At 38.1% G+C, this 20,527-nt stretch overlaps 1 protein-coding gene across 3 annotated transcripts; it reads left to right on the forward strand.

Moving 5' to 3' along the window:
- Positions 1–157: 157 nt before the first annotated feature.
- Positions 158–20,527, forward strand: AP3M1 (adaptor related protein complex 3 subunit mu 1). 3 transcript variants are annotated; one of them, XM_036073055.2, is made up of 9 exons: positions 158–415; positions 9,851–10,126; positions 10,791–10,962; positions 13,714–13,851; positions 15,220–15,305; positions 16,278–16,411; positions 17,260–17,467; positions 18,952–19,096; positions 19,579–20,527. In XM_036073055.2, exons 2-9 carry the CDS (start codon positions 9,854–9,856, stop codon positions 19,677–19,679), a joined length of 1,257 nt encoding a protein of 418 aa, XP_035928948.1. In that variant the 5' UTR covers positions 158–415; positions 9,851–9,853; the 3' UTR covers positions 19,680–20,527. The 3 variants fall into 3 exon arrangements, with proteins under 3 accessions (XP_035928948.1, XP_035928946.1, XP_035928947.1); XM_036073053.2 differs by lacking the exon at positions 158–415 and adding an exon at positions 426–686; XM_036073054.2 differs by lacking the exon at positions 158–415 and adding an exon at positions 664–796.

A 20,527-nucleotide genomic window follows, 5' to 3' on the forward strand; every position in this document is an offset into this window, starting at 1 on the left:
CCTCCTTCTCCCAGAACCCCGCCTCTCCTGACTCTTTCCACTCGGTGTGTTTCACTTCCACAGCCATTGGCCCAGCCCCTTTCTGGCCCCGCCCACCCGGGGGGGGGGACCACAGACTGAGTTAGGCTGCGTACGAGCGCCTGAGTCCACATAGTGCGAAACCCGCTTTCTTCTAGGTTCTGGGTGATCTAGAAGATTTAGATCCTAAACCTCAAGAGACATCTTTTTTCTCGTTCAACGTCTTACCACTTATTTAATCTTTCCGATACTGTAGCCCGAGTTGGTTTCTTTGAAGCTGTTAGTCAGGCAACCTATTGGGCAACCCAACTGCGGGGTCCTCGCGGCCTTCTCAGCTGCCTCAGCCTGGGTCCGGAGTGGACCTGGCGCCGAATCACTGGCTGGCCCAGGTGTCGGGGTGAGTGTGGGGGGCGGGGAGCCTGCGGACAGGGAACAGCTCGAAAACTGGGGAGCAGACTGAGTAGCTGGGGCTCCGGACTCCAGCCTGGGCTGCGGGAGAGTGTCTGATGCTGACCGCGCCTCCCTCTCGGCCTCCTGGGCTTTCTTGCCGGCAGGGCCGGAAGGGAGAGGTGCACCTGCAGCCCGGCCTTCTCGGGTCCCAGGCCCAAGAGGTTCAGACTCGTTGGCGTCCCTCCCCGTGCTTCGGCGCGGGAAAAAGATCACCCACGGTGAGCAGGAGTACCAACAACTTGGACCTGAGCTTCTGCTTTGGAAGACAAAACTCCTGACTAACCTGAACAGACGTCCTGTTAGAGGGTGGCGCCTCGATGAGCTTGGGGTACGGAATACCGTGAGGAGGGTGTTGCAGTTCTTAAGGAGAGGTGACAGGAATCTAAACTGAGATGGAAAAGTGATGAGCGCTGTGGCTGGTTGGATTTGTTGGATTTGGATTGTGCCCGAAGTTGAAGCTATAGCCTATATGATTAAGAAGGTGGTGCCATTAAAATAAGGAGACCTTACATGAGGAGGAGGAATTTTGTAGAAATATCGAGTTTGAAACAGTGGCTTAGGTGTGGATGGTAGAAAGAGTAAAAGGGGGTGGGGGGAGGAAGGCTGGGAAGTAAGCCGAAAAGAAACTTTCAAGGTAAGAACCAAATCAGGTGAAGTTTCACGTAATAAGGTAATAAGTATTTGTTTTGGTTTGGGGAAAGTTATCAATGGCATGAAATGCTGCAAGGGTCAAAGGAGGAAGTTGAAGTCTGAGGCTAGGTAGCTGGATTTGATAGTTAGGAAGTCATTAGGCCATTTGAAAGAGGTGCTTTAATACAGTCAGTAACTGGTTAAGAGAAACTGCAAGTGTAAACTAATCCTTCATCATTTGGAGCAGGAAGCAAGATTATTGAGGATGTCAAGTCAAGGATTGGGGTTTGTCTTAAAGAATACAAGGCACTTTATGTTTTGGGGCAGAAAGCAAGTAACCAATGTGTAAGATTAAAGATTCAAGAAAGAGGAGATAAGACCCAAGAAGAGAGAGAATGGAGTGGGATCAAAATTACAAATGGAAGGATTAGTTTTGGAGATAGAGGAGGACATTTTCAATTGAGACTATAGGAAAAGCTGGGGAATGAGGTGAATGAGGAATTACCTGAAATTTACATATCTTTGGTAGGAACGCTCTCTTTGCAGTAAGGTTAGTTTTTCTTACTAAATCTTAGGATTTTTACAATATTTCTAAACATTCACCATAATATACTATTGGAGTTCCCTGCAGAATAGAAATTTTTAAGTAGCCCAATAATATCTCAATGCATGAGTAGCAAATGGCTTTTATAGAGAAGAGGAACTCTCTCTCCCTCTACAGATGATCTCTCCTACTACACAGAAAAAATAGAAGCGCTCATCTTCCTACAACCAAATGTACAAACCTTCTTCCCTTTTGTTTAAAGAGGAAAAGTGTCCAGGGGCGCCTGGGTGGCTCAGTCAGTTAAGTGGCTGCCTTCAGCTCAGGTCACGATACCCAGGGTCCTCAGCAGGGAGCCTGCTTCTCCCTCTCCCCCACTTGTGCTCTCGCGTGTGCACACACTTTCTTTCTCTCAAATAAATAAAAATCTAAAAAAAAAAGAGGAAAAGCGTCCCTTACTAAGGAAGGCAGATCCTTTCATCTAGTCTCCCAATACCATCCTCCCCTACCCTATTAGGATCCTCTTTTTTTCAATTATTTTCTCTCTCTTATATTATTGGCCTTTCCCCTTCTACTCACACTTTTCCTTCAGCAATTAGAAATATTCTTCCTTAACTGTGTGAAATACTCCCATTTATTTTCATGTCTTTTCATCCTCTTCACAGCTAGAGTTCTTGAATGTATCATCTACTCTCCTTATCTCTAATTTTCCCACTTCTTGTTATTTCTTAGCCCATTTCAGCCTGTCTTGTTTCCTGCATTCCACTGAACTATCACTAAAACTACCTTTGCTAAATTCACCAATGTCCTCTATGTGTTAAGTCATAAATTCTCAATAGGGACAAAAATTGCTTCTTGTGAGGCAAAAAAAACCCAAACAAACATACTCTTTATATATAAAACACAGTATATTTACAGTATATAAGGAGATACACAGATATATATTATGTAATATTAAAATTTTATGGGGTCGGGTGTGATTGAAGGGGAGTCTGAAAAAGCCCCTCAGCAGGCAATTAAAAAAAAGAGACATTTTCAGTTCTTTTTTTTTCTTTTTTTGTTCAGTTCTTGTAGCTTGACCTCTTTGTGCCATTTAAAATGTTTAGTATTCCATTCTTCTGGAAACACATTAACACAACGCTAGTTACTAAAAATCGTTAGCCCCCCCCCCGCCTTTTTTTATTGCTCTTCAGCCACATCTTCTCAGCCTTTTTTTTAGGCCCACTTCCTTGACCCACTTGCTATTCAGATGTTGGAGTTCTTTCCATAGGCTCTCTTCTTACTATGTACATTCTCTCTTTGTAGTTTTTTTCTCCTTGTAGCTGTAATTCCCATTAACAAAAAGTCATGTTTACTCATAAGTGTGTCTCCAACTCAGCTTCTCTCTGAAGCACTAGACCTACATATATAATAGTCTTCTGAATATATCCATTTGGGTCAAATATATCCAGAATTGGGTCAATATACAGGACCAGGGCTAAGTGCCTCATTTTTCCTCTCATCTCCGCCCCCCAGATCCACCTAATCTGCTCAAGCCTAAACATTTATCTTTTTATTTTACTCCATCCCCGCTGTCAACACTGTAGTCCAGGCCATCATCCTAATTCATCTCTGAACTGGTGTCCTATTATTCAATTTCCACAGTGCAATCTCTCTTAAAACTGTAAATTGGATTTTATGAATTCCCTGCTTAAAACCATAAAAAACTGCACTGAGAATTAAGTGAACCAATCTCTGCTTATCTCCTTCCCAGTCTCATCTCACCACTTCCCTTCACCTCCTAAAATTGCTAAATTTGTATTGGATTTCTTTACTTGTGTTCTCTGTCACCTCAAAGACTTGTGGAATTTTGAAGGACACTGTACTTCCCCTGTCATAATAGGAATTGCATCTTACTGTAATAAGTTGTTTGCCTTCTTTGCTGAACTCTAAACACTCTGAGTTCAGGGACTCTTTGTCCACCTTTCTATCCCCATTGCTTACTATATATAAAACATATTCAGAACTACTTGTTGAATGAATAAATGGTCAAAATACTGTCTGAGAATTAGAGAAGCTAGAGTCTTCCCTGGTCTCATTCTCTTACCTTGCATATAGGCTCTTCTATGCCTCTGTTCTGTTTTATGTAGAAGGAATACATTTTCTTTTTTAGACATTATTCCAAGGGTATTTTGACTACTGATCTTCCTCGACTTCTGTTGAGGTTATGTCCTGAAAATATTGTAAGTCAAAGATGCATTTAATATACCTAAACCTACTGAGCCTCATAGCTTAGCCTACCCTACCTTAAATGTGCTCAGAACACTTAACATTAGCCCACAGTTGGGCAAAATTATCTAACACAAAGTTTATTTTATAGTTAAGTGTTGAATATCTTGTGTAATTTATTGACTACTGAAGTGAAGAACTGAATGGTTGTAAGTGTATTGGTTGTTTACTCTGGTGATCAGGTGGCTGACTGGGAGTTTCGTCTTGCTGCCTTTACCCAGCATCTCAAGAGATTATTATATCACTCTCCCAGAAAAAGATCAAAATTCAAAATTCAACGTATGGATTCTAATGGATGCATATCACTTTTGCACGATTGTAAAGTAGAAAAATCTTACATCAAACCATCGTAAGTCAGGGACCATCTGTATTATAATTGCATTGTTTGTGAATCATCGGGTTGACTGTTCAGCATGGGTAAAGAGGATTTATGAAATATTTAAGCTGCAAAGTTCTGATGGAACTTTCTCAAGTGGCTTTAAAATAAGCTGGTAGCATTCTGTTTTCTGATTCAAAATTCACTAAGAACACAAAGATGGTTGTGGTTGCACTGAGTGTGTAGCTTTCCCAGAAAGTTTATTAGAATGATGAAAAGAGTTACAGCAGCTACTAAAAGGATAAGTAACTAAAGAAACAGACTAATTTACACTGCCACGTGTGGCATTTATTTAATTGTTATATGCATTAGGCTCTTGATCATAAAGGAATAGAAGAAATAAGCTCTTTTTTCTTACAATAGAAGGGTAAGGTGGGTTTTAAAGCTAAGCACTGTTGAGAGCTACAAGTGTTATGCTTTCATCTTAGCACTAAGGATAATAAACCCAGATGGCCGGTTTAACTTACTGTATTCTTCTGAGATTAGAACTATTGCCAACAAAAACAACTTTGGTGCAAACTTCCTGGAAAGATTTTTTCACCAGTTTAAGAGGATGAATAGGAACTTGGCCTCTAAAATAAAGGAACTATGAAGTCACTTGCTTCAAGAGCAAGCAGCTCTTTTAGGGTATACTGTGGCAACAAAGTACCACAGATCCATATGAACTATACCTTCTATAGGATGAATGGTTTTAGAAGATAACTTATGTCTGCTCTTTTAAATATAATTTCTGCTCTAAATAATTTATTAGAACACATTTTGGCTTCTAACTAAAGAAGCACATCTTTCAGCTCTTCTTAAATTATAAGCTCAAAGAGCACATTTGCTGCTCGGTCCAGTATGGTAACAACCAACTACATGTAGTTATGTACATTTAAATTAGTTAAAATTAAAACTTCAGTACATCCATTGCATTAGCCACATTTCAAGTGTTCAGTGGCCACATACGACTAGTGGAGACTGTATGGGACAGCCCGGATATAAGACATACCATCATTGCAGGAAATCCTGTTGGACAGTGCAGCATTAGAGTATGTTCCTAACAATTAGTCTCCTGGAGTCGGGTAAGAACAGGAGCCTGAGATTCATCCAGACCTGGGTTTGAACCCTAGCTCTGATACTTATTGTATGATCTGATTTAACATTTCTAAGACTTTATTGTCTTAGCTTTAAATGGGGATAAGCGCAATATTTGTAACATTGAGTCGTGAAGATTCAATGAGATAATGTAGGGAAGTGCCTAGCATAGTGCCTGGCCTACAGTAAGTACTCAGTACCTTTTAGATATTATTAATTTATTTATTTTTGATGAATAAAAAACTTTGAATAGAGCTGAAAATTTAATTTTGTAAAGAGTACCATATTCCATAGCTGGCTCACTTAAAGTGCTCAAATCTGAGTCTCTGAGTGGATTACAATGTTCTCCTTTCAGCTACACGTTGTATTTCAGATGAAGATTTTATTCTAAGAAAATGTGTCCTAATACAAATTTAGTTGCAGATCTTATCATTGGATATTCCTATTTCATTTTTTTTTAAGTGTATCAGCAGACGTTATAGTTAAAGCCAGTAGGTTCTCTATAGCAAGTATTCCAATGACACTACTTAGTACTCAAATAGAAATATAATGCTGACACAAAGCAAACCTGTTAAACAAAGCATCTGACTAGATGAAGTAGAAAAATTTAACAGGTTTCAGTATTAATCTAGAAAAATTGAGTAGGTCCGAAGCCTCAGGGTTTATTGCTGCCAACTCACATTGATTGCTTGGCTAAATAGAGATGCCTTTGAACAAAGAAACATTGTTTCTAATAAACAGGAACCTGAAAATGTTAACAGCATTCATATTTATTAATACAGTAATTACTAAAATACATCTTAGTAATTAGTAATTTACATAAAAACTTCTGAACATGTGCCAAATGGGAAGGGGAAATCATCACCAGCTTAAATGTCAGCTGCTTTCATAAAATAAATGACTTGCTCTCAAAAGAACTGGTCAGGTTGGTGGCATTGTTTTCTGTCTGAAGAGAATTGAATGAATCCATTCTGGAAAGTCTTCCTTTCCTCTTTGGAATTTATCTTCATGCAGAGAAACTGTATGTATTCATTTTAAATTTTTTACACTTAGACTACACTTACACAATACTATAATTTTTAATTAGTGGACCACTAGGCTAAACACCTGATAAGTAATGTTATCTACATAAAAGAAAGGAACACGTTAAGGTAATTAGATATTTTTCTACTGTCCCTCATTTGTAAAGATAATAAAGTTTTTATTTGAAATGTAGTTAACACTCAGAAAATTATATGTCACAATGTAAAACCCAATGAATTGTCACAAAATGAATATAACTTGTAACTATCATCTAGATCAAGAAATAGGGGCGCCTGGGTGGCTCAGTTGGTTAAGCGACTGCCTTCGGCTCAGGTCATGATCCTGGAGTCCCTGGATCAAGTCCCACATCGGGCTCCCTGCTTGGCGGGGAGTCTACTTCTCCCTCTGACCCTCCCCCCTCTCATGTGCTCTCTCTCTCTCATTCTCTTTCTCTCAAATAAATAAATAAAATCTTTAAAAAAAAAAAAAAAGAAATAAAACATTACAAGCACCTTAGGAAACATCCCCCATGCCCCTCTTAGTCACTACCCCCACTGTCCATAAAAGATTTCTCAAACCATAGATTAGTTTTGTCTGTTCTAGAAAGTCATATAAATAGAATTATACTGTATGTATCCTTTTGCATCTGGTTTTGTTTGTTCAGTATTGTGTTTGTAAGGTTCATCCATATTTGCTTCATGTAGCAATAGTTTGTTTTCATTGCTGTATATTATTTCATTTTAATAGTACACTATAGTTTCTTTTTCCATTGTACTATTAATAAATATTTTGAGTTCAAGGTTTTCACTATAACAGTATATTTTTATACATATTTTTGGTGCACATTTGTACACATTTATGTTTAATGCACCTGGGAGTAGATTCGTGTGTCACAGTTATTAAGAATATTTTTTAAGTGAAATATAATTCACATATTATGAAACTCATCATTTTAAAGCATACCATTTAGTAGTTTTTAGTATATTCACAAAGTTGCACAACCATTATCTCTAATTCCAGATTTTTATCACCTTAAAAAGAAATGGCAAACCCATAACCGCTAACTCCCCATTGTTTTCCTTCCACCCAGCCCCTGGCAACCACTAACCTAATTTCTGTCTCCATAGATTTGCTTATTCTGGACATTTTAGAAAATAAAATCACACAATATGTGACCCTTTATGTCTGACCTCTTTTACTTAGCATAATGTTTTCATGGTTCATTCCTTTTTATGGCTGAATAATATTCCATTGTTGGAAAATTATTTACCTGTTCATCAGTTGATAGACATTTAAGTTGTCTCCACTTTTTGACTATTCTGAATAATGCTGCTAGGAACATTTGTATACAAGTTTGTTTTGTTTTGTTTGTTTGTATACAAGTTTTATATGGACATCCATTTCCAGTTCTCTTGGTTATATATCTAGGAGTACAATTGCTGAGTTTTTTGGTAACTCTATCTTCAACTTTTTGAAGAACTCACTGTTTTCCACAGCATCTGTACCATTTTACATTTCTACCAACAATGTATGAGGATTCCAGTTTCTCCACCTTCTTGTCAATACTTGTTATTGTCCGCATCTTAATTATATCTAGCCTAATGGATATGAAATGTTACCCCATTGTGATTTTGATCTACATTTGAAAAGATGTTGAGCACCTTTCCATGTGCCCAATAAGCATTGATCATTTATATGTATATCTTCTTTGGATTCCTTGCCCATTTTTTTTATTGTGTTGTCTTTTTATTATTCAGCGGTAAGCGTTCTTTTTATATTCTGGATAGTAGTCCCTTATAAGATACATGGTTTGCAATTATTCTCTCATTCTGTGGGTTGTCTTTTTATTTTCTTGATAATGCCTTCAAAATACAAAAGTTTTAAATTCTGATACAAGTCCAGGTTATCTGTTTCTTTTTTTGTTGCTTGTGCTTTTGGTGTCATCTAAAAAAATTATCTAATCCAGGGTCATGAGGGCTTAATGGATACTTTTTTCTAAGAGTTTTTAATAGTTTCAGCTTTTATATTTAGGTCTTGATACATTTTGAGTTAATTTTTGTATATGGTATAAGGTAGAGGTCCAAACTCATTCTTTTGCATGTGGGAATCCAGTTGTCTGAGCACCATTTGTTGAAGACTGTTCTCTCTCCCACTGAATGGTCTTGGCAATTTTATAAAAAATCAGTTGACCACATATGTAAAGGTTAATTTGAGAATTCTCCGTTCTGTTCCATTGATCTGTATGACTATTCTGCCAGTACCACATAGTACATTTGTAGTAGGTTTTAAAATCTAGAAGTATGAGTCCTCCAAATTTTTTCTTTTTCAGGAGTGTTTTGGCTATCCTTTGTCTCTTTCATTTCCATATGAATTTTAGGACTATCCTCTTAGTTTCCACAAAAAAAGGCAGCTGGCATCATAGAAGGGATTGCATTGAATCTTAAGCCAATTTGGGGAGGTATTGCTATCTTAACAATATTAAGTTTTCTAATCCATGAATGTGAAATGTCTTCCCATGTTTTAGATATTTTTAATTTCTAATTTCTTACAATGATGTTCTGTACTACTCAATGTATACTAATAATGTTCCTACAGTTCTGTACTAATGATGTTCTATACTATTCAATGTACTTGCACTTTTGTTAAATTTAGTCCTAAATATTTTGATCTTCTTGATGCTCTTGTAAATGGAATTATTTTCTCAATTTCATTTTCAGGTTATTCATTGCTATGTGTAGAAATACAATTGGTTTTTTAAAAATATTAATCTTGTATCCTGCAACCTTGTTGAACCCATTTATTAGCTATGATTTTGTGCATGCGAGCATGTGTGGGGGTGTGTGTGTGTTCTTAGGACTTTACATATACAAGATTGTATCATCTGCAAATTGAGGTAGTTTTATTTGTTCCTTTCCAATTTGGAAGCCTTTTTTTCATTTTCTTGCCAAATTGCCCTGGCTAGATTCTCCAGTACCCTATTGAATAAAAATGGTGAGAATGAACACCATTGTTTATTCTTGATATTAAGGGGAAAGCTTTTAATCTGTAGTCATTAAATATCATGTTAGTTATGGGATTTTCACAGATGCTCTGCTCTCTTGGGGTTAGGAAGTTTCTTTTTCTAGTTTTAAGTGTTTTTATTGTAAACGGGTGCTAGATTTTATCAAAAGATTTTCCTGCATGTTTTGAAATCATTATATGTTTTTTTGTCTTTTATGTAGATTGTATGTTACATTGATTTTCATATGTTGAACCAATCTTCCATTCTTGGAATAAACCCCATTGGTCTAGGTGTATAATCTTTATATGTTGCTGGATTCAGTTTATTAGTATTTTGTCAAGTTTTACAGCTATTCTTAAGTGATATTGGTCTGTAGTTTCTTCTATTGCCTTTGTCTGGTTTTGATGTCAGAATAATACAAGGATACTTTTTGATGTACACTAAATTTAAACTTTTTTCCCCCCAGAAAATGATCCACAGTCTATTTCTCATAAACTGTTCCGGTGACATATTTCTAGAGAAGCACTGGAAGAGCGTTGTAAGCCAGTCTGTCTGTGATTATTTCTTTGAAGCTCAAGAGAAAGCTGCTGATGTTGAAAATGTACCACCTGTCATTTCAACACCTCATCACTACCTCATCAGTATCTACCGGGACAAGCTCTTCTTTGTGTCTGTCATACAGACTGAAGTGCCCCCTCTCTTTGTAATTGAGTTCCTACATCGAGTTGCTGACACTTTTCAGGTTGGTTATTCATCAAATCTTTTGAACTTAAATTAATCAAGTTAGTTGGGGGTGGGACACATAATTATATTCTTTAATTATCCAGCTTTGGATGTGTCTTCCATCTATCTCTTCTTTTCAACTAAGCATAAATTCATAAACCCTTTTTTTGTAGGGTGCACAGCAGTACACATGGCTGCTCCATTCACTGTTTCAGTAGAACATAGTAATCTCATGGTCATGGAAGCCATATTTATATGTATTACAGATTATGTCATCAGGAAACAGTAATGCCCTCTACATAAAGATCTTTGAATGGTTCCAAAATTTTTATTGGTTATGTAATCTTCTAATATTTACATTTTATTATCTTGCTAAGTATACCAAATAACTGAACACTTAATCTGTGTTTTGGGGGGGTATCTAATCAGGGAAAATTAAGTTTATAGATCACATCCTAGTTTAATGTTTCAATGTACTCTCTGTCTTAATATATAATAGGAAATCAGTTCAATCTAAAAATATTGAGAAAATATTGAGGAATAGAACTGTGGAGGGTTTTTTCCCTCTGACTTATATCTTAAACGATGAATTATGCTACTCTAAGTTTATCCTTCTGAACAGAGTGTTTAGAAAGCCTTTCTTCATGCCTTCCATTGTGCAATATTATGTACATTTTGTTAAGGACTACTTTGGTGAGTGTTCGGAAGCTGCAATTAAGGATAATGTGGTCATTGTATATGAGCTCTTGGAAGAAATGTTAGACAATGGATTTCCACTGGCTACTGAATCTAATATTTTGAAAGAACTGATTAAACCACCAACAATTCTCCGTTCTGTCGTCAACTCTATCACAGGTAAGGTGAAAACATGCTGCATTAGGAACTGAGCAATTAAAGCTTTATAAACAACTCCTTGTTGCTTATGATCTGGCAGATTATTAAGGTAGTCCAGTTTGGCCAGAGTTAAAGTTAGTGGTATTGTTAAAATGAATGTGTATTTCTTTTCATGGGGAAACTCGGTCTTAAATGATAAAGAAAACTTGATTATTCTCTTTTATTATAGGTTTTTCTATAGGCCCACAAAAAACATTATTACTATTACTTAAAACTAATAAGACTGAATAAATTTTCCCAGTTAATCGTAAAGAAGCCCATATAGTGAGGTTATAAAAGGGAAACCTATATGTGAGGCTACTTAGAAGAACATTTAGTCTATTTATAGACTGGCATTTTAATATTTAAATTAGCATTATTTTATGTGATGTGATGAAGATGTTAACTAACAGTACCCTGGGTAATCATTGTAGTATATAAGTGTATCAAATCAACATGTTGTATACCTTAAACTTAACACAATGTTATATGTCAATGATATCTCAATAAATGCTGGGAGAAAAATAAAAATTAATAAATAGCATTATAAAACTGGCATTATGTTGTTACCCCCAAATTACTAGGAAAAAGAAAATTTAAGACTCTCTACCACAGAGTACATATTGTCTCCTCCAAGTCTTTCTTTTATACATGCAGAATTATTAAAACAAAAAGAGATAGGAAATTAGTCTATTTGTGAGATCTCACGCATTGTGGGCCTTGTACTTGTGTTATAAATTTCTAATTTTTGTTTATTTCTTGAGTATAGCTAGAAATTAAGTACATCCAGATGATAGTATTTTTTGAGAGTATTGAAGTCTCCTAGAGGAAGATTTCTGTGAAATGTTACGTGCCACACCAGCTATGCTGTCTGCCATTTTAAACCCCTCTCGAAGTGTATTGACCTAAAAAATGGGGCAAGAGAGGCCTATGAAAAAGCTTTATTCATCTTCTGTATAAGGCGGAGCGGAGCATTAGGAGAAATTCAAGGAAAGATAAGATGGAGTAAATGTGCCTAAAACTTATGCTCTGTTTGGGAGTTTGGGAAAAAAAATTAAAGTACATAAATAATATAAGATTGTAAAAGGCAATTCCATACTTTATAAACAATACAAGGACACTGAAAGTATACATGATATACTTTACAAAACTATAAAAATTTCTCTTAATTACACATAAACATTCATACAGACAAAAAAGTTCTGAAATGTTTTCAATGACCATCTCCAACTAAGGAACTACATACTATCTTTATTTTTGCTTTATATACTAATTTCTAAAATAAACATGTATTTTATAGTTACTAAAATATAGAATGAAAGTATATAGGTTATTAAGGCAGTGCATTATGAAATTAAAGAAAATGGTTCAGTAGATGAACTGTGGTGCTTGGCCCCAGTGCAGGGCCCTAGAGAATCAGCAGAATTTAGGGAGGGAGGGAGGAATAAGAGCATTCTATAGATGGAACTATATGAGAAAAAACACAAAGTGAAAAACCTTGAATTGTATGAATTCATTTAGCAGGAACAGAGCTGTTTTTTTAGCTGAGTAATGAGATATAAAACTTAAGAGTTGAGGAAATTCTTGAATGGTAGGCTAAATATTTAATTTTTATCATAAAGCCAGTGTGGAAACATTGAAAGTTTGAACAGGAAGGTGAAAGCAGTGTTCTTAGAAAATTCTTGAAAGCAAAAGGTTTGGAGAAACAAACACTGATCAAATTAGACTGTAAAGTTGTATATACAGTATGATTGCAACTATATTTTAAGGTGCAGTCAGAAAAAAAGCAAACTTATCAAAATAGAAAAAAATAAGTGCAACCCATTTATGAGGGAAATGTTTAAAGAAATATACCAAAATGTTAATGGTAGTTGTAGTTTGGTAATAGGAAGATAGATTCTTTTTAGCCACTTTTCTGAACTTTCCATGTGTTGTTATTAAGCATGTACTACTTTTGAGTTGGAAATGTAAATTAACCAAAATGTTAAATATGTCACAGCTCAAGGGTATGTTTTGGACAACTAGACTTATTTTCAGACATATGTCAATTTACCAGTAAATTAGCCAGATACTAAACATGAGCCATATTGCAGCCATATGGGTGTGCCGACCTAAAAATGGGAAAAGAATGTGTTCTTCATCCAGTTACTCCGCTGAGGCCTGCTTGGCAGCATATCATGTAGAATTTAAGCTGCATACCAAAGGGCCTACTTATCACTCTGTATTCTCAGTGGAGACATTTTATCAGCAGAAGGTTTTAAAACAACTAGCCTCTTTTCTTCATCAGTGGCAGCATAACGAGATTCTGTTGTTGAGCCACTGAAATTAGGTTAGGTTACTGTTAACACACAGGAAGCAAAAGATAAGTAAATGAATTTAACCTGGTTTGGCACATAGAGGACCACATGGCCTATTTCTGTCTTCTAGAAATTTGATCACGTTAGTATGGATATATCTCCCAACAATTCTGGAAACTATCCACAATGTCAATGAAGAAAAACCCAAACATTAAAGCAGCAGCTACGGCATTTTTTTTTTCCTGTTAATAGCTTTTCTTTCTTTCTCTTTTTGTTTTTAAAGTAAACTGTACACCCAATGTGGGGCTCAAACTCATGACCCACAGGTCAAGAGTCTCACACTCTACCGACTGAGCCAGCCAGGCACCCCTGTTAATAGCTTTCCTGATCACCGTTTTATGCATTACCTTTGCTTTCTCCTTTTCCGGTTTTCTAGGCAGTAGTAATGTTGGGGACACACTCCCCACTGGGCAGCTGTCCAACATCCCATGGCGCCGGGCAGGGGTAAAGTACACAAACAATGAAGCCTATTTTGATGTCGTTGAAGAAATAGATGCAATTATAGATAAATCAGGTAATTGTGGGCATGTGGTCTTATTTGGGAAAAACAGTTGAGCTGACATAAGCTGAATAGAAAATTGACATCCCTTGGTGGTATGGTTTCAGCAGAAAGGCATTCATTTCTTAATAGCTTAAAAAACTGTTTATTTTGCCCAGAGGTTACATATAATTTTCATAACCACTAGCTGAGATCTGCCAAACCTTTGTAAATCAGATCTCATGCTGCCTTATTTTAAACCAGTTATTACCCTGTATGCCTCTCCCTCTTGCCGTTTTTTCAACATTTATCGTTTATCTGCCATGCACCATACTTTTGCTACCACTGTATATGCAGTACTTCTAATAAAGACCCCAGAGAAAATAGCGGTACTGTACTAGAACCGTAAAATTTTATTAAAAACATCTAGTCCAACCCTCACATTTTATGCATAAGGAAACTGAGGCTCAGAAGCGTTTAGTAATCTGCTTAAGGTCACACAGCTAGTTGGTGTGTGAAAATGAGCTATTGTGAATTAATAGCCAATATCTTTTCTTCAGTGAGTGCCCTTTTCATTATAAAATTCCATCATACAGAATAAATAGCTGTATTATTACAGAATAATGGCTCCTATTTCTTGAAAGTTAACAGCTTAGTCCATTTCAATGAGAAATTTTCCTCATTTTTAAATTCCATTAAAAATATTTTAACTTCACTTTTTTTTTCTAAGAGGGAAAGAGTTGGGGGAGAGGGCAGAGGCAGAGGGAGAGAGAGAATCTTAAGCAGGCTCCACACGCAGCATGGAACCCAAGGCGGGGCTCTATCTCATGACCCTGAGATCATTGACCTGAGCCGAAACCAAGACTCAGACGCTTAACCGACTGAGCCACCCAGGCACCCCAAAAATATTTTAATTTCATATCCAGCTGTCTTACAAGGTTGACTCTATCAAGATAGAGGCAGGTTTGGGGCACCTGGGTGGCTCAGTTGTTAAGCATCTGCGTTCAGCTCAGGTCATGATCCCAGGGTCCTGGATTGAGCCCTGCATCAGGCTCCGTGCTCTGCGGGAAGCCTGCTTCTCCCTCTCCCACTCCCCCTGCTTGTGTTCCCGCTCTCGCTCTGTGTCTCTGTCAAATAAATAAATAAAATCTTAAAAAAAAAAAATAGAGGCAAGTTTGATATTCCTTAGAATTACCACAGTCCTACCAGAGTTAGGTGTGGGCCCTGGTACTTAGTGAAGAAGCTGTCATAACGAATGTGATGGATCCCCTGTCCACTAACTTGTTAGTAGATGTGCATGTTTCATTATATCTGACACCCAGGAGGTGTCTGCATAACTTCAGATACAGTGATCATTCTAGTAAAGGCTCAGATTCCAGTGATTTTATCACTTTCTTTCTTCAGGATCTACAGTCTTTGCAGAAATTCAGGGGGTCATTGATGCTTGCATTAAGCTATCTGGAATGCCTGACCTTTCTCTTTCTTTCATGGTAAGTTTTGTTCTCCTGTCCTATAGCTCTTTACATGCCCAATACATATGAATTACCAAATGAAATGATAAATACTGAGAGATGTTTGTATCTTAGACTGTAAGGATTATCTCAGAAATATTGTAAGATTTATTTATTTAGAGAGAGAGAGCGAGTGCGCGCTTGAGCGTGAGCAGGGGGAGGGGCAAAGGGAGAGAGAGAGAGAGTCTCAAGCAGACTCCATACTGAGCCGGGAGCCCAACATGGGGCTCGATCTCACAACCCTGAGATCATGACCTGAGCCGAAATCAAGAGTCAGCCACTCAACTGACTGAGCCACCCAGGCACCCCCTATCAGAAATATTCTTAGCCAGCTTCCCAAGATAGTGACTTACGTGATGAGCATGGCCTTTATGGAAAGCTGAGGAGAGGTCTTCTCCTGGGTGTGTTAGAAGTGGCTTAAATAGCTGACTGACTTCTGCAAATCTGTAGTCTCACTTACTGAATTACTTGCTTTGCTGGTATGAAAGGGCATTGATCTTTTGTGTCATTTTAGACTCAGCATGATACACTACTAAGAAAATAGAACGGAGTTCTCATGCTCACTTGTCCTGTCCCACATATAAAATATTTGTGGGGCACCTGGGTGGCTCAGTCGGTTAAGCAGCCAGCTCTTGATTTTGGCTCAGATCATGGTATCAGGGTCCTGGGATCGAGCTCCATGTCGGGCTCCATGCTCAGTGGGGAGTGTGCTTGAGGATTCTCCCTCTCCCTTTCTCACTTTCTCTCTCTCAAATAAATGAATAAATCTTTAAAAATATATGTATTTGAAAGCCTTGTGAAACCATTAAGTTTGTGTTATTGTGGTCATAGTAACAAACTCTTAACATGACTATTTTATCCTTAGGGAGTATATTAATTTCTCATAATATCTGAGTAGAGTTGCCATATTCCATGCACTCTATGAATACTGCTGTCTTGTTTTCCTGGCAGAACCCACGGCTTCTAGATGATGTCAGCTTCCACCCCTGCATCCGGTTCAAGCGCTGGGAATCTGAAAGGGTTTTGTCATTTATTCCTCCAGATGGAAATTTCCGACTCATATCATATCGTGTCAGCTCACAAAAGTATGTTGATGCATCAACTAGAAATCTGCAATCATGTATCAGTGTGATGGGTATTCGTCTTACCTTTTTCATTCTGACAGTGGGATACTTGAATTCATCACTACTCTGTTTAGCCATGGCTCACCAGGAAACTCGGGAAGAACTGGTGAAAATATGTATCTAAAATAATCAGTATATCTTATATATGAGAATATAAAGTAGTAGTAAAAGAGACTAGTAAACATACCTGAGAACAAACAAGCATTTTGGACTCTGCATAAGCTATGCAAAACCTTGAACCCATGCCATAATTTTACTGTGGTCTACAGACTTCATAGCTGACAGGACACAAACACATCTCCAGCTGTCTAGGCTATCTCCCAACTAACTGGCTTCAGGTCACTCTTTTGTGTACTAGGGTTTAAATGAATTGGCATTGTGGGTTGTAAATGGTTTGTCCCTTGAAAATATCAGAAGGTATTTGGGTAATATCAGATGGGACTCAAAAGCAGAGGAATTATTTCTTGGCTCTTACCACATAGGGACTGTTTTATTTAGGATAATTTTAAATTATCTTTTCTGTGGGATCTTAATTCTTCAAGTGAGGCCTATTTGCCCCAGTTGTTTATACTATCTTGATTCCTATCTTGATGTGTATACTTATTGCTCAGAAATTGTGTAATTCCTCATGTGGTGGTGAGTACCTCTGGTGAGTACCAGTGAATGATGAGTCTCCAGTTCTGGGGGGTATATGGCCCTATCGTGGAGTCAGAGGTAGAGTAGGATACTCTGGACTGAGGTTTCAATGCTCCCTCAAGAGCTGTCTCACACCATTAATTATGTTTGTGGTTGTGTCTTTCTCTTTTCAGTCTAGTGGCAATACCGGTCTATGTGAAACACAGCATCAGCTTTAAGGAGAACAGTTCTTGTGGTAGATTTGATATTACGATTGGACCAAAGCAGAATATGGGAAAAACTATTGAAGGAATCACAGTAACAGTTCACATGCCAAAAGTTGTGCTGAATATGAACCTGACACCAACACAAGGCAGCTATACATTTGATCCAGTCACCAAGGTACAGCCACCTCTAATCAAGAGTGAGCAAATGTTTTTGCGGTCTTTGATGATGGCAGGGAGGGCAGAAGGAAGGGTTTAATGTCTTGGTTAAAACTAAAGTTCCTGGGCGCCTGGGTGGCTCAGTTGGTTAAGCGACTGCCTTCGGCTCAGGTCATGATCCTGGAGTCCCGCATCAGGCTCCCTTCTCGGCGGGGAGTCTGCTTCTCCCTCTGACCCTCCTCCCTCTCATGCTCTCTGTCTCTCATTCTCTCTCTCTCAAATAAATAAATAAAATCTTTAAAAAAAAAAAAAAAAAAACCTAAAGTTCCTAACAAAACCTGGAGAGCGTCCTGTGCTGTGCTCTTGCCACTGGCTGTGGAGGGAATCCCGCATCTGCTGCTGAGGAGATGAACTGAAAAGTGAGACTCATTCTGTTCTCCTTCGGAGTGTGCCTTTCCTCATCCATTGATAATCTAGAGATGTACTCACTGAGGAAGAAGATGTAAAAAGCTTTTTTAAAAAGAGAAAAACATTATCTGGATATAAGAAGTCAGTATTGTAGTCTATTAATTGTTAAATTTTCTGTAGAAATTGATCATTAAGACCTTTCTTTTTAATCTAAAAGCACTGTTTCATACTCTTCCACAGGGGATGCTGGCTAGGAAAGCTGCTTCTCACCATATATAAATGTGCCTCTAGCAAAGGGTTTTCAGAGAAATTGTAAAAGATGATTTTCTGTCAGCTTTCGGCTTGGGTAAAAAGTGTGATTCTTTTCAACAGCAGAGTCATTGAGCTGCCTGATAAGTGAAAAGGCATACTTTTAAATAAAATCATTGAATGTCAGAGATCATCTACTCCAGTCCTAAGGATTTAAAGAACCTCCCCAGAGACTACCCAGGGCTGAGGAATGAAGGGAGAGCTCCACATCCCTGGCCCTTCACCTTGGCTTCAACTGTAATAGCTTCACTTTGTTGACTGTTACTGAGCTTCCACACTAAAGATTTTACTTGAACAAAGAAAGCTAAAAGTTTAAAAAACACCAATTTAGGTCCATTTTCTCATGTTACAGAAAAGTAAACTGAGGCCCGGAGACTTACAGTGAAGGTGGTATAGTAGAAAGAACATTTGAAATCAGATTAGGTTCAAATCCCAACCTTGCCTCTACACTAGCGTGTGACCTTGAACAAGTCATTTGACCACTGAGCTTCAGTTTCTTTGTTTGTAAAAAGAAGACAAAATCTATATCACAGTCCTCTTTGAGATAATGTATGAACAGTGCTAAGCACAGTGGTCTATCCAAAAGTAGGTAGATGCTCTACAGATGTTGGTTCTCTGCCCTCACCATTCCAAGTCACCGACCTGATTAGTGGTAAAATTCCGTGAAGATCCCAGGTCTCTTGTTTCCAAGACACTGTGCTTCATTCTGTACAGAAGTTTATGGTGTCTTTGAACATTTGTCTTTAGTAAATGGTTCAGATTGTATGTTTTTTATGTCTTTTCAAGGTACTAACATGGGATGTGGGAAAAATTACTCCACAAAAGCTCCCAAGTCTTAAAGGACTGGTAAATTTACAGTCCGGAGCACCCAAGCCAGAAGAGAATCCAAGTCTCAACATACAGTTCAAGATCCAGCAACTTGCTATTTCTGGTAAGGATAAGTTTTGACTTGTGTTTAAGGGTGAACTGAGTTTTGCTGAGGTCAGCTGTCAGGAGCTTAGAAGGGTAGGAGCATTCCCTCTTTAGAAAGAACAGCAGCTCCAGTTTGCCTGTCACACTGGGCAACAGGGCTGTCCTCTCAGGTACGGGGATTTTGCAGAGCACCTGATTTCACACCGCTTTCTTCCACCGTACCCTCTTCATCCGAGCACTAAGGAAGGGATTCATTCCTACTCACAGAAAGAATTATCCATAAAAGACATTGCTTGCCCACATGGGAATCTAAACTAAAACCACCCCCCCACAGTGCTGTAATATGTGAATAGTGGAAGGGAGATTGCTTGCAAATGGTAGAAGGGACACTTGGCTAATGTCAGATTTACTGGGTAGTGTTCATTGCTAAACAAATAATTGTTGGTTGCTGTGGCCAGGAAAATAATTTGTTCCTTTCCTTACCTATTCTTTTTGACACAGGCTTAAAAGTAAACCGCTTGGACATGTATGGGGAGAAATATAAGCCATTTAAAGGAGTCAAATATGTCACGAAAGCTGGAAAATTCCAAGTGAGAACATGAGAAGAGGCCAAAATTCCTCAAGATCTGTTTGTTTTCCTAGTGTCATTATAGTTTATTACTGTTAGGTACCAAGTGGGTGGGCGTCCATATTCTAGTCCAAGCATTCCTATTGAGCTACACACAGCTAACGAAGTTGCTTAGTAATCAATGTAGGGTTCTGAAGAGCTATAAGCTAAGGAAACTTTGAATGACTTAGCTGATTTTGTATCTTTTCAGTTAGGAAGATTCTGGAGGTGATTGCCTCCATAGGGGGACCTCTGCTGGAGGCTGCACATTGGAACAGTAAAGGCAAAAGGCTAGAGTGATAACCTCTCCCCTAAAACAAGTGAACTGGTCTCAGCAGGAGCCGTCTCCATCTGTAATACGAGGTATCAGGTGCAGCCCAGCGGCACACCTGATCTTAGCCGGCCCAAATCAACATCTGTCCCAACAGAGGAAGTTCCCCCCACCCCAAGAAGTTTACAAAAAACTGCCTCTTCAAGTGTTTGCCTTATTCAGCTTTTCACTTGTGCCATTAAGCAAGCACTGTAGCAAAAGCCACCTCCACTGGGCCTGGCAGGGAGCCCCACGGCTCCAGGCTCCATTTTCACTGTACTTGGTCTTGTATTTTTTATAAATGAGATTTTTACGTAAAGCTCAGATTCTGATTTACAGGGACCTTGCTGCGGGAAGTGCCGTCTCAGTTTTGTGCCACTAGGTCAGCTGTTAGATAGCAAAATTATTCGTATCAAAGGGGTGAATGCTTTATTAAGGCAACAAAAGGGAACACTACTTCTGCTTTTAGGAAGTTACTGCAAGCACAAGCATTGGAGATTTGAAGCAAATTAAAGCGTAAAAGAGAAACTTAA

Source organism: Halichoerus grypus, chromosome 7 (assembly GCF_964656455.1).
Source record: "Halichoerus grypus chromosome 7, mHalGry1.hap1.1, whole genome shotgun sequence".
In the NCBI taxonomy this organism is placed as follows: domain Eukaryota; kingdom Metazoa; phylum Chordata; class Mammalia; order Carnivora; family Phocidae; genus Halichoerus; species Halichoerus grypus.